Below are 19,472 nucleotides of genomic sequence, written 5' to 3'. Positions count from 1 at the left end.
TGCACGTTTAGATATATTTTTAATATTATCTATACCAGTGGTTCTCAACCTTGGCTGCACATTAGAATCACCTGGGAATCTTTTTAAAATCCTGATTCCTAGGCCCCATCCTCTGGAAATTGTTTCTTTGTTATGGGGTGGGGCCACAACATTAGTAAAAAAAAAAACAGAATTAAAACTTTATTGTGGGGAGCCACTACAGTGTTTCGGACAGGTTCAAGCCTTGGACTGATGAGAGGGCACAGTCCTCTCATTGCCACATGCAAGTCCCAGCTTGGAGGGCAGGGCCCTCCCAGCACAATTATAGCCAACAGCTGTAGTTGTAAGCTTGAACCTATGGTCCGAACACGTGGCCTCATGTGCCTGAGTGATGTAGGCTTGATAGAGTTCAGGTGCATGTAGTTGAATAGGATTGAAATCCAGGAGAATGTTGTAAACATCTTGGTCACGCCCTTATTTTGCCTTGTAGCATCTGCTATAAAATAAAGGCATGGCTGTGGGCATGGTTGCTGTCTCTCAGAGAAGCAGTGTCCCACCGAGACCTGGCTTTCATTTTCTTGTCTGTCTTTTCTAAGCCTTTCAGCCGCCCCACTCAGGTTCACCCCTGGCCGTGCTGGCGTGCAGCACACTTTAGAAAGATCTGCCTCCACGCTCCCAGGGTGGGTTCCTGCCTCAAACCCCGCCCTTACAGGAAACAGCTCTGGGAAACAGCTTGGGGGAGGGCACAGCCGTTGCCAAGCAACCCCTGCAGGACTGACTTCCTTCCGCTTGGTTGTGGCAGTTCTTCTGGATGTGATGAACACTACCTATGGCTTTTATATAAGTAGATGTTAGTAGCACTACACCAAGAAAAGAATAATTGAAGAAGTTTCAGGAACCTCTTCCTTTACCCTTATTCCACATGAGAAATAAAATTATTGGTTTCAGTTTATACATTATTTCGAGTGATAAAGTTTGAAATCACTACAGAAATTTCAAAATACACTATTTTCCAGGACTTAGTAATGCCATGTAAAAGAGAAAATAATCATACCACTTTTTTTGGCAGATGAATGAGACTGTCTAATAGAGACTTATATCATAAAACAAGTTATATATCAAACAATATAGCTCCTTAGTAAGGGCCATAGTAAAGCTAATCTTGTCCACAAAAACATTCATAAAACATATCCAAATTTTTAGAAATTCATTTCTATTTTATGCTACGTTTTACTTTGACTGTTTTTTCACTAAAAATGGTATAACTTTTATTATTTTTTAAATCCTCACACAAGGATATATTTTTATTGATTTTAGAGAGAGAGAGAGAGAGAGATGAGAGAGGAACATTGATCAACTGTCTCCTGCATATACACAGACCTGGGATCAAACCCACAACTAGGATATGTGCCGTGACCGAGAATCGAACTTGTAACCTTTTTGGTGTAGGGGACAATGTTCCAACCAACTGAGTCACCTGGTCAGGGCTATTATTACTATTATTTTAAATATTATTGACTGATTTTAGAGAGAGGAGGGAGGGAGAGGGAGAGAGTGAAGAAGAGAAAGATAGGAAAAGAGAAAGATTTGTTGCTCCACTATTTATACATTCATTGGTTGATCTTGTATGTGCCCTGACTGGGTATCAAACCTGCAACCTTGGTGTATTGGGACAACACTCTAACCAATTGAGCTACCTAGCCAGGGTGATATAATTTTTAGAATAAAGAATACATACAGTACCTCTTCATCTAAATTTTTCTTTTTAAGATGAAAGTTCTTCAATTTTTGCAGCATTGTATCACTAACTTTCTCACTCTCTTTGAAATGTTCAGCATCAGGATTGCTGATATCCTAAAGACAACAGTTTGAGAAGCTAGATTAATATTTTTTTTTCAGTAAAACTAAAAGAAGGAAGGAAAAAACACAATGAAACAAATCCCCCCCCCCCAAATAAGTGACCAAACCAAAGGAGGTAAAATGATATTGAACTTGATTTTTTTAACTCAATTCTTTAATTACTCATAAGATATTCAATAAAGAGTTAGTGTAGAAAGAGTTCATATAGATTTACACTCATATATAGATTGCTATTGGGACAGATTTATATAATCACTGGGATATTAATACTCATTTATAATAATTATACATGCTCATGCACTCATACATATAACCCTCTTAGCCTAGTGAGTTTACAAACCCAAATTTTAGACAAATTTTTGTAACTAAAACCAAAATAATCAGATATCCTCAACAATACTGAACCTCTCCATATTTCCACAGTACCCAGAATGAAGGCACTTGTACCAAAATAACCTAAGGGTCACAGGTGCATGCCTGTGTTCTGCCTGAGTTCTGTCACTTTATCACATGTGAGACTTTAGACAAGAAACTCAACTATTCCAAACCTTTGTTTTTCATGTTTTTAAAAAAGCCTGATAATACAAAGAATGGTGTAAGAGATAAGCCATGAAAAGCAGGAACAGTACAAGGACAGGTTGGGAAGTCTGCAAATATTTGTTGAGTGTATTAGGAGCTTAACCTGTATTAGGTAAAGGACATACAGCATACCAAGTCTCTAATCTTGAAGGCGTATGTCCTATTGGGGTGGGAGATACTGAATAAGCAAATAGTATTTGTATAGCATGGAATGAATCTACTAAAAAGATCTATACTTCATTATTGAGAGGTCTGGTAGAGAAGAAGCAGCTAGCAAATTAAGACTGAGAAAGAACAGCAGCCATCAGCGACATGGGAGAAAACTAAGCAAATACAGTGAGTAAGCAAATGTTTGAAGGGCAAGGTGGGGAGAAAAGGTTTACAGCCAAGGAGAGTCTGTGCCACAGTCAAATTCCAATATTTAAAAACAAAACTTTAGGTAGATATACTGGTAGTTTGTGGGCCACCACTTTGTGATCTCTAGATAAAATGCTTAGCTTAGTATCTACCATTAAATAAATGCTAATGTTTAACAATTTAGCTGAAACAAAATAGAAATAAAGCTTGTGTTGGATCAGGAGCATCACAAACCTATGTCATCAAACTTTGGCTCAGATGAATGCACTTAAGATCAAAGAAATCTATAATAATAAAAGCATAATATGCTAATTAGACCAGACAGCCAACTGACCTTCCAGACGTCATTCCAGACATCCTTCTTGACAAAGTCGCGGCGGGGGGGCGGGGGCCGAGGCAGAGGTGGGTAGGGGCGGTCAGGCAGGCAGGCGAGTGGTTAGGGGTGATGAGGCAGGCAGGTGAGTGGTTATGGGTGATGAGGCAGGCAGGCAGAGTAGTTAGGGGTGCTCAGGCAGGCAGGCAAGCGGTTAGGGGTGATGAGGCAGGGAGGCAAGCAGTTAGGGGCGATCAGGCAGGCAGGTGAGTAGTTATGGGTGATGAAACAGGCAGGCAGAGTGGTTAGGGGTGATCAGGCAGGCAAGTGAGCGGTTAGAAGCCAGTGGTCCCAGATTGTGAGAGGGATGTCTGAGGGAGTCCTAGATTGCAAGGGTGCAGGCCGGGCTGAGGGACACTCCCCTCTAGCCCTGTGCACGAATTTTGTGCACCGGGCCTCTATTATACAATAATAGAAGGTAAGTGGAAGAAAGAGAGCTAGCTAATTTGAGAAACTATCAAGTGTCATGTCCTTTAATATGTTCTCTCATTAAATGTAGTGCTTGTAAGCTCCCAGGGCAGCAGCAAGTATCATTTCCCCCATTTACCACGAGGAAACTAAGGCTGAGAAAGGTAAAGTTACTTGGCCAAGTCACACAGCCAGCAAGTGGTGAAGCCAGAATTCGAACTCACCTTACACTAACTTCATTTTTCAATCTACTAATGGACACAGTTCCACACTGCCCTCCCCCTGCCCCAAAGCTATATTTTTAGATTGGGTAAATAGCTCATTAATGTGAACAATCACTAATCCCTAGGAGCAGGCTGACCCAGAGTATAAGACTACTGTTCTGAAAGAGCTTTCCTGAAACATGAGAAGTTCTACTGTTACTATACTATAGGCTTGTGGAAATTAGATGTTGACAAAAGATAAACAGAAAGAAGCAGTAGGAGGAAGGAAAAGCTGATTGGTTGGTTAAGGGTCTCTATTCTGTTGTCATTATTTTCTTTCATAACTTAATTCTGTCACTTCACATTGCCTCTTTTGTCTAACCTTGGTATTTTCCTCCCTACCCAATAAAAAATATGCATTAAAAAAATTACCTGGCATGTGAGAAGTCTTGCCATCAGAGCCAGAAGATAGTGAATTTTGAAAGGCGGCTGAGAAGTCGTTTTCATATCTGGGGGATTTGGGCTCTCTTCTTTACAAGGTGAGCAATTAGACTGCATCATCTTCGCATCCTATGTGTGCACAATTCAGATTTGTCACAATAAAGACAAAGAACCTGGATTACTTTAAAAGTAAAATGCTGAATAAAACACCACTCCTAAAACCTCTAAATGGCAGTTCTCAAACATTTTTATTTTCAGGACCCCTTAAATAGTCTTAAAAATTACTAAGGATCTCAAAAACATTTTGTTTATGTAGGTTATATCTATCAATATTTACCATATTAGAAATTAAAGGTGAGAACATTTAAAAATATTTCTTTTAAATAACAATAAATCTATTGTGTCAATATAAATAACAATTTTTTTTTAATTACCACATTTTCCAAAACAAAAATTAGTGAAAAGATTGGGTCTGGCCCTACACGGTTTGGCTCAGTGGATAGAGCATCCGCCTGCGGACTGAAGGGTCCTAGGTTTGATTCCGGTCAAGGGCATGTACCTTGGTTGCAGGCATATCCCCAGTAGGGAGTGTGCAGGAGGCAGCTGATTGATGTTTCTCTCTCATCAATGTTTCTAACTCTCTATCCCTCTCCCTTCCTCTCTGTAAAAAATCAATAAAAATATATTTAAAAAACGATTGGGTCTGTTGCATTTTTTTTTAATACTTTTAATGCTGGCTTAGTAGAAGGCAGCTGAATTCTTATATTTGCTTCACACATTGTGTCAGCCATGGAAACAATTACATCACATGTCATTTAGTTTCTGGAAATCTCCATGGTATACTTGTGAAGGAATGAGAGTGAACAAGGCAATAACATCTTTGAAATAGTACTATGAAAATATTTTTGACCTCACAGATACACCTAGACCACACTTTGAGAAAATGGACATAGAGTTAATAAAAAGCAAAACTAAAAGGAGAGTAAGAATAATTTGGGGATATTAAAGAAATTGATCAGTCAAGATAAAACAAAAAAGTTTACTGTTTTTAAAAAGAAAGCTCAAGGGAAAAAAATCATATGCTGTGATACACTTCTGTACAGTTACACTAATTCATTCAGAGTTTACCAATTTAAAATTTGTCATGATTTGATTAGCAGCTAAACTTAAGGTCATCTTTGCTTAGGTTAGTGGTTCTCAAAGTGTGATCCCTGGACCAGCAGCATCAGTAAGACCTAAGATCTCATTATAAATGCACACTCTCAGGCCCCACCACACACCCACTGAATTAGAAACTCTGGAGTGGGCCCCAACAATCTGCATTTTCATAGCTGATGTTGATGAATGCTAAAGTTTAAGAACCACTGGCTTAGATGATTCTTACTTCTTTCTGAAGAAAAGATCATAGAGAAAATTTTTTAAACAGAGAAAATGTCTTCCTAAGAATCATTTAAAATATAGAATTATTTACTTGCAAACACTATGTAATGTCCACTCAGGACATCTTCAAGGCAACATATCAGCTCAGTTTAAGTTATTATAACAAAAATAAAAATATACATTTTTCTCATTCAGATCAGCCTTCTCCAAGTAGTCAGAGTTAATAAGATCGTATTATAAATATTTTAAGGTAGCCCTACAAAACTGAAATAGCTGCTCTGTCTTATGAAATTATCACTTCCAGGACATGCTTCCAGGTTCCTGACTGTCAAAAAAGCCATTTGAATAGCAAAGAATACCAAAGTACAGCCCCTCCAAAAATCTTGATGTGAGGCTCCCATGCTGTTTTTAACTGATGCTAACTGAACTTATTGTGATCATTTTGCAATGTATACAAATATCGAATCATTATGTTGTACACCTGAACTAATGTTATGTATCAATTATATCTCACTAAAATATTTATAATTCTACAAAATTAATATGACAAAATATAGGTTTGTTTTAGCATGTAAACTAAATATGCAATTATACTATTTACTTTTATTGTTGAATAGGCAGACATGGTATGAAAAGATTGAGATCCCCATTAGAAAAATCCTTTCTCAAAGGATTTTTCAGATGATTGGTCAGAGGTACCCACAAAAATTCCCACATTCATTTTCATATTTACCAAAATAATAACAAGAGGCCAGAAATGGCTGCTCTTTAATGCGAGTACCCAAGAACCAAAGAAACTTTTCCAAATCTGGTGCATTTTCCATTCTCTCTTTTTTGGTTAGTAATTCTGCAAAAAAATTTTGGTGTCATGCCTTAATATGCATCACCAGACTATTACAAACTCCTGAAATTCTGCCTTAGAGATTTTGAATTTGTGACAATACCTTTGTGATATCTGACTTCATTATTGCCTCCAAGTGCTCCTTTAACTGAGCTATCTCAAATTTAGGGAAACAATTTTGCTCCTCACTCCTGGCAACCTGCTGCTGAAGTTTTGCATTTTCACTTTTTACTTCGTTGATTTGCTGCTGAAGTTTTGTATTCTTAGCCCTTTCACTTTCAGATATGAATTGCACATTTTTAAATTGAGCTACCAGTTTCTCAAGTCTACATTTCAGTTTCTGTCTTTCTTCCATGTTTTCCTTTTCACGTTTCTGAAATTCTTCCTGTAAAGACAGGAACTCTTGTTCTCGGGACTCTTTTTCCCTTTTCAATAAGTCCAAAGCAGAAGTGGTGGCGTTTTCCAACTCTCCTTTGAGTTGCTGCAGCCTCTCCACCTCTTCTTCTTTCTTGCTTAAGGCTTTGTTCACCTCTGTGTACTGACTAACAATTTTGTTTTTTTCTTGCGTTTCAGTTATATACCTTTCCTGTAGACAAACATAATTTTCCTTGGTCCTCTTAAGCTCTACTTGTAAGGTTTCCTTTTCTTTCCTAGATTCCTGAAGATGTCTTTGGGTGTTAGTTAAAATGTCATGCAAATTCTGCAAAGTCTTATCAGTTTCATTCTTCTCTAGCATTACTCTGTATTTGTCTTCAATTAATGCCTCGATATTCTCCTTTAGCTTATTTATGATGCCACCGCACACTTGCTGCTTGTTAGTCTTCACCTGTAGTTCTTCAACTTTCTTCTCTAAATACATGTTAGTACACTGCAAATTTTGGATCAGAGTTTGCTGCTTTTTGTTAGTATGTTTTAATTTCTGTAAAACTTCATTTAAAGCCATATCCTCTTCCAGAGGTTGTAAGCACTTCAAGTCTTGCTCTGTGTCATGTGTTTCGCAGTCCTCCCAAGATGCTCCACAACTCCAAGAAATGCCAGCAGGAGAACGAGTTGACATAATCCCTGGACTTTCCATGTTCTCCACTGTGACTTCCTTTTGGTGACTGACTGACATCTCAGGAGTGTCCCCAGAATTCTGTATCCCCTTTGAAGAAACTGCAACCTGTAAATTATAGGAAATAAGTGTGAAAGCGTAGGATTACCTTGAACTTTGAAGTCAGAGCTGACCTTGAATTGTAGATCCCAAGTTTGGTTTCCTCAGCTATAAAATAACAACTACAATATCTACTTCCACTAATAATACCTACTTAACAAAATACTTAAGTATTAATTGTTAAGTGTATGTATAGCACCTAACAGCACAGCAGAGCACAAACAATAGGTATATGATAAAAATATGTATCACATTTACTTTCATAAAAGAAAAATTAAACTTTGATACTCTCACCATTTTCTCTGATGCAAACTTTTCTGGACACATATAACATACTTTCCTTGACTTTACATGAATTAAAACAAATTTATCAATTACCCTATAGTTTGTGAGGCCTCTTTTAAATACTTTTAAAATTCCTCATTAAACATTGCCTCATTGTGATATATGACTCTTGTGAACACCAGAATGCCAGGTGAACATCTTGTGATTTATTTCTGCCCATAATACAGGTGTTTTTCGGGGGGGGGGGCGTGTTAAAAAAGGACAGTAAGTTGTAGTAAAGTAACACTGAAATGAATATGACATAAATACCCAGTAAAAGATATCTGCAGGAGTGGGATGCATAACTTTCTAGAATTTAGATCTTGGTCCTCTGTATTTTTATTTTATTTTTAGAGAGAGAGGGGGGGGGGAGAGGAGAGAGAGAGAGAGAGAGACAGACAGACATCCATGTGAGTGAGACACTGATCAGCTGCCTCCTGCAATGCCCTCTACCAGGGATCAAGCTTGCAAATTTTGGTGCACGGGATGACACCCAACCAACTGAGCCACACTGGCCAGGTGGACCTCTGTATTTTAATGTTTCTTCATTGTTCTGGGATAAAGATAACTATCCTTTCTGAAGTCTACAAGGTTCTAATATCTGATCTTGATATCTGACCGATGCTACCTCTCCATTCTCATCTACTATATCCCTCTTACTCCCTCCAACCCAACAATCCTGGGCTTCCTTCAGGACCTAATAGGAACAATGCTCCCTGCAGCCACAGTTTTTTTCACGGTAATTCTACATGAAATGCTCTCCCTCACCTGATTACCTAATTAATTCCTACTCATCTTTCAGAGCTCAGCTCAATTCCCACTACATCAGGGAAGCCTTCTCCAAACTCCCTGACCAGGGCAGTAAGATAGCCATCTTACTTTTATTTGCAGGACCAATCATTGCTTCAAGTCTACGTGTACTTTTATGTAATGTTACATATATTTTATATACGCTTTATATGTAACTTTTATTCATGATACTTACCATAGCTGAAAATTTACATTTATTTGTGTGATTATTTGATTAATGTCTGTCTCCTCTACTAGGATGTTATTAGATGCCTGAAAGTATTTATTGACTGCATGAGTAAATGCCTAATGCAATGGAAATAGGAAAGAACAATCTTGGGAAGTCCTAAGTAAACAGATTTTTAAAGTGTTATTTTCCAGAAACAAACATGGGGAAATAAAGTCCTCTTTTAAATGCTGCTTCCAAATAAATAAATAAGTAAACTGGTCATACTTGCAAATTAAACATTAAACATAGCTTTTCTCAGCAAACTCAAAATGAAAAAAATAATGTTATTCTTTTATTATTTCTACTTGCCCACACCAATTCTTAATTTTTTGTTTGTTCAGAGCATTTCGAATTTATACTATTAGCATCTTCATTGCTCTTAGGATACTACATGCATGGTCAGGATTAATACATCAAAAGATAAGTTAATGCTTTCACTTTTGTAAAAAAATAATGTTTGCTTGTCCATAGAAATCTCACATGATAGAAAAATTTTAAGCTTTCCTTGTCAAATAATTTAATATTTCTTGCTCTTTGCAACTTTTTTCTTAATGTAAACTAAGTTCTAGCCAATTTAATTCACCAAATATGAAAGCTTATTATTGTCAAGACACCATATAGATGCTAAGATGCATAAAAGAAGTAGAACAGAACCTTGATCCTCATAGAGACTATCATTTGGTAGAGCTAAGTTCCAAGTAAGGACGTAATTTTATTAGAAAAATTTGCTTCGACTTGTTCAAGATCTAGGAAGGCATTTTCCCCAGAGAAGTAATGTCCTTTATGCTGATTACCACTTGGAAAAGTCTCAGATAATATACCTTTTAAAAAAAATTGATTTCAGAGAAGAAGGGAGATGGAGAGAGAGATAGAAACATCAATGATGAGAGATAATCATTGATTGGCTGCCTCCTGCATGCCCCACACTGGGGATCGAGCCCACAACCGAGGCATGTGCCCTGACCGGGAATTGAACCCTGACCTCCTGGTTCATAGGTCGACGCTCAACCACTGAACCACACTGGCTGGGCTTAGATAATATACTTTAAAAACCAACAACATATCTTTTAATACTCTACAAGCTGTACTGACCATCAAAAATCTACCTCCTGAGACTTCTGACAAAATGGTGGCATAGGTAAACATGGTGCTCACCTCCTCCCACAACAACATCAAAATTACAACTAAACTACAGAACAACTATCATTCAGAACCCTCTTAAATTAAACTGAATGCAAGTTTTACAACTACGAAATTAAAGAAGAAGCTATACGAGACTGGTAGGAAGGACAGAGTTGCAGAATAGGCTAGTCCCAACCCCATGTGTGATGGATAAAAATCAGGAGGAATACCTAGGCCAGGGGTGGGCAAACTTTTTGACTCGAGGGCCACAATGGGTTCTTAAACTGGACCGGAGGGCCGGAACAAAAGCATGGATGAAGTGTTTGTGTGAACTAATATAAATTCAAAGTAAACATCACTACATAAAAGGGTACGGTCTTTTTTTTTTTTTTTAGTTTTATTCATTTCAAACGGGCCGTATCCGGCCCGCGGGCCATAGTTTGCCCACGGCTGACCTAGGCTATGAAGGTTCTCCTGAGGAGCAAGGGGTCCCAGTCCCACACCAGGCCCCCCACCCCCACCCCAGCCCAGGGTTCCAGTCCCAGGAAGAGAAGTCCCCATAACTTCTGGATGTAAAAACCAGTGGAAATTGAGGCTGAGTGAGGGTCAGGCTGCTAGAGCCCTAGGCAGTTCCTTTGAAAGGGCCCCACACAGAGTTACTTGGACTCACTCCCTCTGAGCTCCAGCACAGGGACAGCAGTTTGAAAGGCACCAGAGACATATGAAAGGGACTGAATTGTTTGGCATCTAGGCGAGATCTGGAGGGGCAACTTTCTCCCAGATAGAAGTACTGGCAGAAGCCATTGTTCCTGCCCTAGCCGTTTGGCTCACTGGATAGAGTGTCGGCCTGGGGACTAGATGGTCCCAGGTTCGATTCCGGTCAAGGGCATGTACCTTGGTTGCAGGCACATCCCCAGTAGGAGGTGTGCAGAAGGCATCTGGTCGATGCTTCTCTCTCATTGATGTTTCTGGCTCTCTATCTCTCTCCCTTCCTCTCTGTAAAAAATCAATAAATATATTTAAAAAAAAAAAAAAAGCACACACAGCTGTCCTGTGAACCACGGTGCTGTTTTTTTTTAAAAAAAGAGAAAAATAAAGAAGCCATTGTTCCTTTGATGAGCCCCTTTGCCCCACAGAGCCAGCAGACAGGTGTCATATCTGAGACTCCATCAACTTGGCTCACACTGTTTGGCCCAACCGGCTGATTCCCTGAGACCCCACCCCACCCAAGCTATTTACAGTGGCTTTATCATAGGAATGGCCTGCCTTGGCTCATGCTTCAGATTTTCATAAAATCTCTCAAACAAGCAGCATCTGGCCTCAGCAGGTCCCATACCTTTAGTTAAACAGCCCCAGGCCCAGCACTAGTAGTAGCCAGCCTTGATTCACAGGATAGCCTCCCCTGGGCAACTCTAAGCCCAGCACAAGAAGCAGCCATCTGCAGACTGCTTTGTAGTTTATACCCAGTGGACCTGGGCAGAACACAGGTAGTGGCTGAACATAGCTTGCACCTTCCAGAAGGCCCCAGAGCCAGCACACCCAGTGGATGGCTTCAGACCACGTCGTAGCACCAGCATACAACAACCTCCATAGGTGAAGCACTCAGGGGTGGACTCAGTGGGTACCAGAGCCTTGCTGAAGTAAGTCATGCTCTATGTGGTAGGTCCCTGCAGTTGATCCTCCAAGGTGGATGGAGGTTGGTGGTCAGTGGTCATGGCCAATCCTTGCAGCAGATTGGTCTGGGTCAGTCCCTCCCATTGATGTGTCAACAGCAATCAAAACTCAACTTAAAACATGAGGGTGTAAAGCTCATATGGGGCGGGGGTGGGGTGGTACACCTCGAGTGCCCAGCTGGGGTGATCGGGGAGGCTATGCCACTTGACCCTACAGGAGACCTACTGCATTAGGCCACTCTACCAAGCCTTGGAGACATAGTAGCTCTACCTAATACATAGAAACAAACACAGGGAGGTAGCCAAAATGAGGAGACAAAGAAACACGGCCCAAATGAAACAACAGAATAAAACTCCAGAAAAAGAACTAAACAAAATGGAGATAAGCAATCTACTGGATGCAGAGTTCAAAACACTGGTTATAAGGATGCTCAAGGAACTTAAGAGAGGACCTCAACAACATAAAAAAGAACTGGTTAGAAATGAAGGCTATACTAACTGAAATAAAGAATAACTTACAGGGAATCAACAGTAAAATAGATGAAGCTGAGAATCAAATCAGTGACTTGGAATATAAGGAAGCAAAAAATACCCAATCAGAACAGAAAAATAAAGAAAATGGAATCCAAAAAATAAGGCTAGTGTAAGAAACCTCTGGAACAACTTCAAGTGTACCAATATTCACATCATGGGAGTACCAGAAGGAAAAGAAAGAGAGCAAGAAATTCAAAACTTATTTGGAAAAAGCAATGACAGTAAACTCCCTTAACTTGGTGAAGGAAAGAGACATACAAGTCCAGGAAGTGCAGAGAGTCCCAAACAAGATGAACCCAAAAAGGTCCACACCAGGACACATTATAATTAAAATGCAAAAGGTTAACATGTTAAGCCCCATGTCAGTCACCGGTGACTGACACTATACTTTCTGTTCAGAAGACAAAACAGGCTGGGTGCTTAACATGTTAAAGACAAACAGAGAATCTTAAAAGCAGCAAAAGAAAAGCAGTTAGTTACCTACAAGGGAGCTCCCATAAGACTGTCAGCTGATTTCTCAACAGAAACTTTGCAGGTCATAAGGGAGTGAAAGAAATATTCAAAGTAATGAAAAGCAAGGACCTACAACCAAGATTACTTTACTCTGCAAAGCTATCCTATATAATAAAACCCTAATATGCAAATCAACCAAACAGCGCTATGACCGGTGGAATGACCAGTCGCTATGACACGCACTGCCCCAACTGGCGCAGCTCCTGCCCCCTGAGAAGGAGACGACTGGTGGTGGCGATTGGGGGGCAGGGCTGACCAGTGGGCGGCGCCAGGTCGCCAGCCAAGGCAGTTGCTAGAGGGGCCCCCCCGAATGCCCTGCCCGCTGGTCGCCCCACAAATGGCCCTGATCTCCAGCCAGGCCTAGGGACCCTACCCTATATATTGGGAACAGTCTCTTATATTTAAACATTAAAACCTGGCAAGGCCACTCTAACACTGAAAAAACAAGATGCAGTGATGACATGCATGGACTCTGGCTTGCACATTTTGTGGCCAGCCCTGATTCTGACACTTATAACTATGTGACAAAGCCAATTACTTAACTTTTCTCTGCTTCAGTTTTTCCACCCATAAAAGGGGGGAAATGGTACTACTGCCTCAGAAGGATCATGTTATGTACTACTTTTTATAATCAGGGCAAAAAAATGTAACTGCCCATTCAACAGCAAGATGCCTTTCACCTGTATGAAAAGTACAGTCACTGGTGCATGCAGCATCCCAGATTGTGAGAGGGATGTCCTACTGCCAGTTTAGGCCCGACATCTCCCAAGGGGTCCCAGATTGTAAGAGGATGCAGGCCGGGCTGAGGGATCCCCCTTCCCCCTTGCATGAATTTCATGCATTGGGCCTCTAGTCTATATATATAAAAGCCTAATATGCAAAGTGTCCCCTTGGGAGTTCGACCAACTGGGAGTTCAATTGCTTACGATGATGTGTGCTGACCACCAGGGGGTGGTGTGGAACGAAGGAAGGCCCCAGCCAGCAGCCGGCAGCTAGCAGCCGCTAGGGACCCTACCCGTGCACAAATTTCGTGCAATGGGCTTCTAGCAATTTATAATCGAAGATAAAGAGTTTCACAGACAAGAAAAAGCTAAAGGAGTTCATTACCATCAAACCAGTATTATATGAAATGGAGTCTTATTTAAGAAGAAAAAATCTGAACAATAAAATGGCAATAAAAAATAGTCATGGGGGTGTGAAGTACAGCATAGGGAATATAGTCAATAATATCCTAATAACTAGAAGTGGTGCTGGATAGGTGTGGGATGAATTGGGATAATCATATATTAAGTTATATAATGTCTGGTCACTGGAGTGTAGAGAAAGGAAGGAAGGAAGGAAAGAAGGAAAGAAGGAAGGAAGGAAGGAAGGAAGGAAGGAAGGAAGGAAGGAAATAAGAAAGAGGAAGGAAGGAATGAAGGAAGGAAGGAAAGAGAAAAAAATCTTACCTCCTTTGTTTCATAATCAGCTCTCAGATCATACAGGTTAAAGCTATTCTCTTGATAAAATGGTTTTTCAACATTGTTGTATAAATATTCCTTACACAAGAAGTTTTCAGGTTGACCAGAGTTGAGGGTAGATTCTTTGGCAGTATTTTCAGCTAGTGGCATTTCCATGAATTTCAGTGTCTCTCTACTGCAGTGGATTTCAGATGGGCTTCTAGGAGGTTGCCATTCACATTCATGAGAAAGTTGGTCTTCATTTGTGGAAGTACTAGTTCCCACTGGATTTTCTTCTTTAAATGAATCTTCCTTCATATTGCTGTCTTTTGCATAATTATATACATGACTTTGCAATTCTGGCTTCTCTGTGTAAGGTAAGTTGCCTATCAGATTTTGAAATGTTAGCATTTTATCATTAAATGCTTTTGTCTGATGATATTTGAAAATGGGTTCACATTGTCTGAAGGAAGAAATGCTGGTGTCAATTGGCCGAGTTAGCATATCCTGTGAATAATTTCCACTGTTGACACCTCATTAGAAAGAGGTAAAAGAAAATAATAATTAGCTGACCATAAATTTATGTGTTAACAGTTATATTAACATTTATGAAATAAACTTTTCAAGTCTTTTAAGAAATATTATAGAAAAAATATATCTTCAACTTTACTAGATATTGCACATTTATTCTCTAAAATGGTTATTTATACTTCTACCAGGACATAGAAATTCCTTCTCTACATCTCTCCAACATGTCATACTGATACATATGAAATTGCATTTTGTGGTCTTTTTAATGCACATCTTTTTAGGTATTAAAGGTCTTGTAGGTTTCTTTTTCTGTGATCTGCCTCTTAGATACTGTTAGGAACGAAATCATTGCCTTAAAATTCACATGTTGAAGGCTTAATCCCAGTATCTTAGAATGTCATATTACTTAGAGATAGGGCCTTTAAGGAGGTAATTAATGATAGAAGAGGTCATAAGGGTGGGGCTCTACTATAATATGACTGGTGTCCTTATAAAAAGAGGAGACACCAGGGAGGCAAAGAAGTAAAGGCCATGTGAGGACAAGAAGATGGCCAACTGAGAGGCCTCAGGAGAAACCTACTCTGCAGGAACTTGATCTTGGACTTCCAGCCTCTATAACAGTGGTTCTCAACCTGTGGGTCGCGACCCCTTTGGCGGTCGAACAACCCTTTCACAGGGGTCGCCTAAGACCATCCTGCATATTAGATATTTACATTATGACTCATAACAGTAGCAACATTACAGTTATGAAGTAGCAATGAAAATGATTTTATGGTTGGGTCACAACATGAGGAACTGTATTTAAAGGCCCAGAAGGCTGAGAACCACTGCTCTAGAACTGTGAGAATATAAATTTGAATTGCTGAAGCCACCCAGTCTGTGGTATTTCGTTATGGCAGCTCTACATATACATTGCCTGTTGTGTTTTTTTTTGTTATTGTTTTTTAAATTGAGTTATATGTGTCTTTTTCTTATTGGAGTTCTTTATTGTAGATACTAATCCTCTGTCGATTGTATACATTACAGGTATCTTAGACTGTGGCTTGCTTTTTTACTTTGATTATAATTTGGACATACAAATTTTTAAAAATTTAATATAGTCAAATGTATTATGGTTTGTATTTCTTGTGTTACTCTCTGAGCCTCATCTTTAAAATGAAGATAAAAACAGCCCTTATTTACAAAGAAGTAAAAGTCCTATTCCATAGGCTTGTTTATAAATGTGATAATGTATATAAAATGCTTTGCACAGTACTTAGCTCTTATTATTATCATCATCACAGGACACACAAAAAATCTTAGTTTCTGTTTATATATTGCCAACAAAGAGATACTCACCACCTAACACATCATTCAGTGTGCTATAAATTTCTTCAGAAAATGTGATTTTAGACTCATTTTCCTTTTTTACATTCTTTATTTCATTCTGTATTAATAATAAAAAAGGCATTATGAATACTTCAAATACCATTGGCCTCTCCTAAAGGTATATGTACATTGCTATGTAATTTTTGTTAGTATATCAAGTATGTGGATCTAAATGATGCTCTAAAAAAGCTCTTCTCTCTTATAAAGTTAGCTGGTTACAAATTTCTATTCAATATGCTTTTTATAGCATCGTTCCACTTATTGAATGTACCTGAAGTACAATAAAAACTGAATTATATAACTATCTGTTTTTTTTTACTTGTTGCTAATTCAGATCATTCCTTCTAATTAGATTTTTAAAGTATCAGGAATAAAATACTTGAAAAATAAAATAGCAATATTCACATGTATTGATGTTATAGTCATACAAACTTCTTGGTACTCCATTACTCATTGAATTTCAAAGATCACTTCTAATTCTTGTCTTACACAATATTACTGTTTTTAGCTAAACTAAGCCTTTGGTCTATAAATTTTCTATTAAAAAAAAGAGGGAGGACTTCCTTATATAAGTAATTAAAACATTCATTCTTTACAAGTCAGTGCACAGCAACTTATTCCAAATTAACACCATAATACTATGACCAAATTTTTTCCAAAATGAAAATAGACCAGATGTCAGGCTCCTTGTGTTCTTGTTCTCTAACGTAGTTGTTGTGGCTATGTCTTCTGGTATACTCATGGGACTTCATGAAGAGACTAGAAAGGATCAGTTTTAACACTGTTTGTAAAGTTCTACCTTTCTTGAAAACCAGTTCCACTATTCCTCTCTTCTGTGCCTCCACTGGAGATTCCTTTATTATTCTTTGTTATTTGTTGAGGCTATTTTTCCACTGATTTTTAGAAAGAGTGGAAGGGAAGGAGGAAGACAGAGAAAATGAAACATCAATGTGAGAGAGACAGTCTATTGGTTGCCTCCTGCATGAGCAGCCCGGGCTCAAGCCTGCAACCGTGATAAATGCCTGGAATCGAACCCAGGATCCTTCTGTCCACAGGCTGATGCTCTACCCACTGAACCAAGCCAGCTAGGGCTGTTCCTCATATTTTTTTTAAAAAAATGTTCATATGGAACACAATGTGAATGCTAAATGCATCTGTATCTCCCAGACCTCATAAGCAATGCACACCTGAGACAAGTCTGAAGTCATACTGCTGGTTTCCATACAGGAGGGAGAATTTGAGTGAGTTAAATCTTGAGAAAGACTGGTGAAATTCATGGCATCCACTTCTGACATGCTTTCTAATTTTTCATGAGAAACATCCACGTCAAAATATACAGGATCTGAAGGTGATCACCAAATTTTTTGATATTTCTTGTTCCTAACTGTTGAATGATGGAAGGCTTCTTTAAAAAAACACATAATTTTAAGGTCTTTTAGCATATGCAAACAAAAAACTTCCCCCCTCCCTTTGCACAATAAGAAAGCAGTAAAGTTCACTGCCCTAAATTTTAAAATATCATTTGCCAAGTTATTGAAAAATGAAGAATTTTAGTGCGAGTATACCATACCATGGTAACTTTGTATGGTAGTAAATAATTTGGACAAAAGAAAATTACCGAAAAGACTTGCGACCCAGAAGGTGAAGGGATATCTAAGTTATTTAATCAAAAGATATTCACAAAATATTATCAGAGACCTATTAGGTTCCACCAAACACTGACTGCATTTCTATTTACTTAATAATTGCTATTTGAATATTTCTTTATCAAGTCAAATCCAACATTGTAAATCAATGTTCCCTCAGGCACTTGGGGTTTGAAAACTTGGCATCCTTCTACCTCATTGTCCAAGTCCTGTCCATTTATCCTTTAAAAATGATTTTCATAACCCATGCTTTCTTTCCATCCCTTAGATCATTACTCTGGTCCATATTCTTATAATTCCTCAGGTCTGTTAGGGGGTGGGGATGGAAAAGATGTCCAATCACACTGACTTCAAATTCTTCTGCTTGACTTTCTATGTCTTCCATAGCCTGAACCCACTTTACCTAGCCAATACTCCCCTGCTCCAGTAGGATCAAGTTCACGTTCCTGCAAATAGGTCATGCCCCTTACCACTTCAGTAGTCTGTCCTTTCAAGCGTTTCTCTCTCCTAAACTTTCCTATCTAACCACTTATCTATTTTTTAAATTCCTAAAATCTTTAGTCTAAATCTCTCATAATTAAATACCTATTCGTTTTACTGTTTTAGTCTTAACCATTGTTTCAAGCGAGTTAGTGTTTATATTCAGATTACACATACTTCTAGAAGAGTCCATTTATGTTCTACAATACTCCCTACAGCAAATGGACCAGTGTTGTCCAGGATAAATATTAATTTAACCCAGCATTCCAATTATTTATTTCTATTAAACCTTCCCAATCTACAGTCACTACCATTTGCCTGGATTACTTGGTTGAATTATCAAATTAATAAGTAATTTATTGAGGATTAGTGTTTTTCAAACTTACATCATCCTTTGGTTAAGGATAAAAAAGCCACTGAGCCTAGCAGGCTAGTCAGGATTGGTGAATGGCTCAACTTTATGCTCAATTTTTCCCTATTTCCAAACACATAAATATTGCCTAGGTTGTGGTGAAGGGAGTTTGAAAAAGCGTTAATTTCCAAATGCAAAAACTGCAAGGGCCTTATCTCTTAAATTTGGGAACCTAGAACTTCCAATTACACGTTTACACCTTTGTTCATAGGGCACAATCTGCCGATTTATTTTGTTAGGCTTACTTTTACCATCTTGCATTCCGATCTTACCGGATGTACGTTAAACTTTTAAAATATTTATTCAAATGTTTCCAGAGATACTCTAAAGCTGTTTTAAGACCGGCGTCAAAAGAGGTGTCACTGGATCTCGCGGGAAGAAAGTGAGGGGGTGGCCGCAGGGGCGTCTGCTCTCGGGTCCAGGCCCCGCCTCTCCGGCGCCCGACCCCGCACCACCCGGCCCAGCCTCTTAGCGCCGCGGAGACCGAGGGGGCGGGATCCGCACGAAATAAATGAGAGAGTAATGCAGGAAAAAAAAAAATGAAAAAAGAGGTGTCAGTGGAGTTACTAGTCAAAACTCTAAGGTTTTGTTCTTAAATTCTTTTCAGCCGTTATGACAAACCAGCTTTCTACAAGCACTTCTCATTTTCACCTCAAAACAACGAGCCAAACTCTTTGAATCGCAAAAGCGTGCTCACTTCCAGGGTCCATGCAGTTTCTTATACCCACAATAAGGATCTCGTGCTTCCACCCCCCCGCACCGGTTTTGCGGGAGGGAGAAGAACACTTTCCAACCTTTCCTACGGAATCCCCCGTCGGGAGGCAAGCGCGACGAACCG

The 19,472-nt window shown here is 39.1% G+C and overlaps 1 protein-coding gene across 2 annotated transcripts in view; it reads right to left on the bottom strand.

The window, feature by feature from the left end:
* Positions 1–19,466, bottom strand: part of CAGE1 (cancer antigen 1) — a 74,957-nt gene extending 55,491 nt beyond the window's left edge. For both annotated transcript variants that reach the window (XM_014548272.1, XM_014548276.1), the window contains exons 1-7: positions 17,937–19,466; positions 17,284–17,501; positions 16,067–16,154; positions 14,207–14,730; positions 6,525–7,583; positions 4,192–4,329; positions 1,723–1,833 (exon numbers count right to left, since the gene is read on the bottom strand). In XM_014548272.1, coding sequence (XP_014403758.1) covers positions 1,723–1,833; positions 4,192–4,329; positions 6,525–7,583; positions 14,207–14,730; positions 16,067–16,154; positions 17,284–17,391 — 2,028 coding nt within the window. In that variant the 5' untranslated portion in view covers positions 17,392–17,501; positions 17,937–19,466. The remainder of the gene's footprint in view (positions 1–1,722; positions 1,834–4,191; positions 4,330–6,524; positions 7,584–14,206; positions 14,731–16,066; positions 16,155–17,283; positions 17,502–17,936) is intronic.
* Positions 19,467–19,472: the final 6 nt, after the last annotated feature.

This window comes from Myotis brandtii, unplaced genomic scaffold (assembly GCF_000412655.1).
Source record: "Myotis brandtii unplaced genomic scaffold, ASM41265v1 scaffold1144, whole genome shotgun sequence".
Taxonomy (NCBI): Eukaryota; Metazoa; Chordata; class Mammalia; order Chiroptera; family Vespertilionidae; genus Myotis; species Myotis brandtii.
The sequence above is the reverse complement of the archived record's forward strand: the minus strand, read 5'-3'. Positions and strand labels throughout refer to the sequence as shown.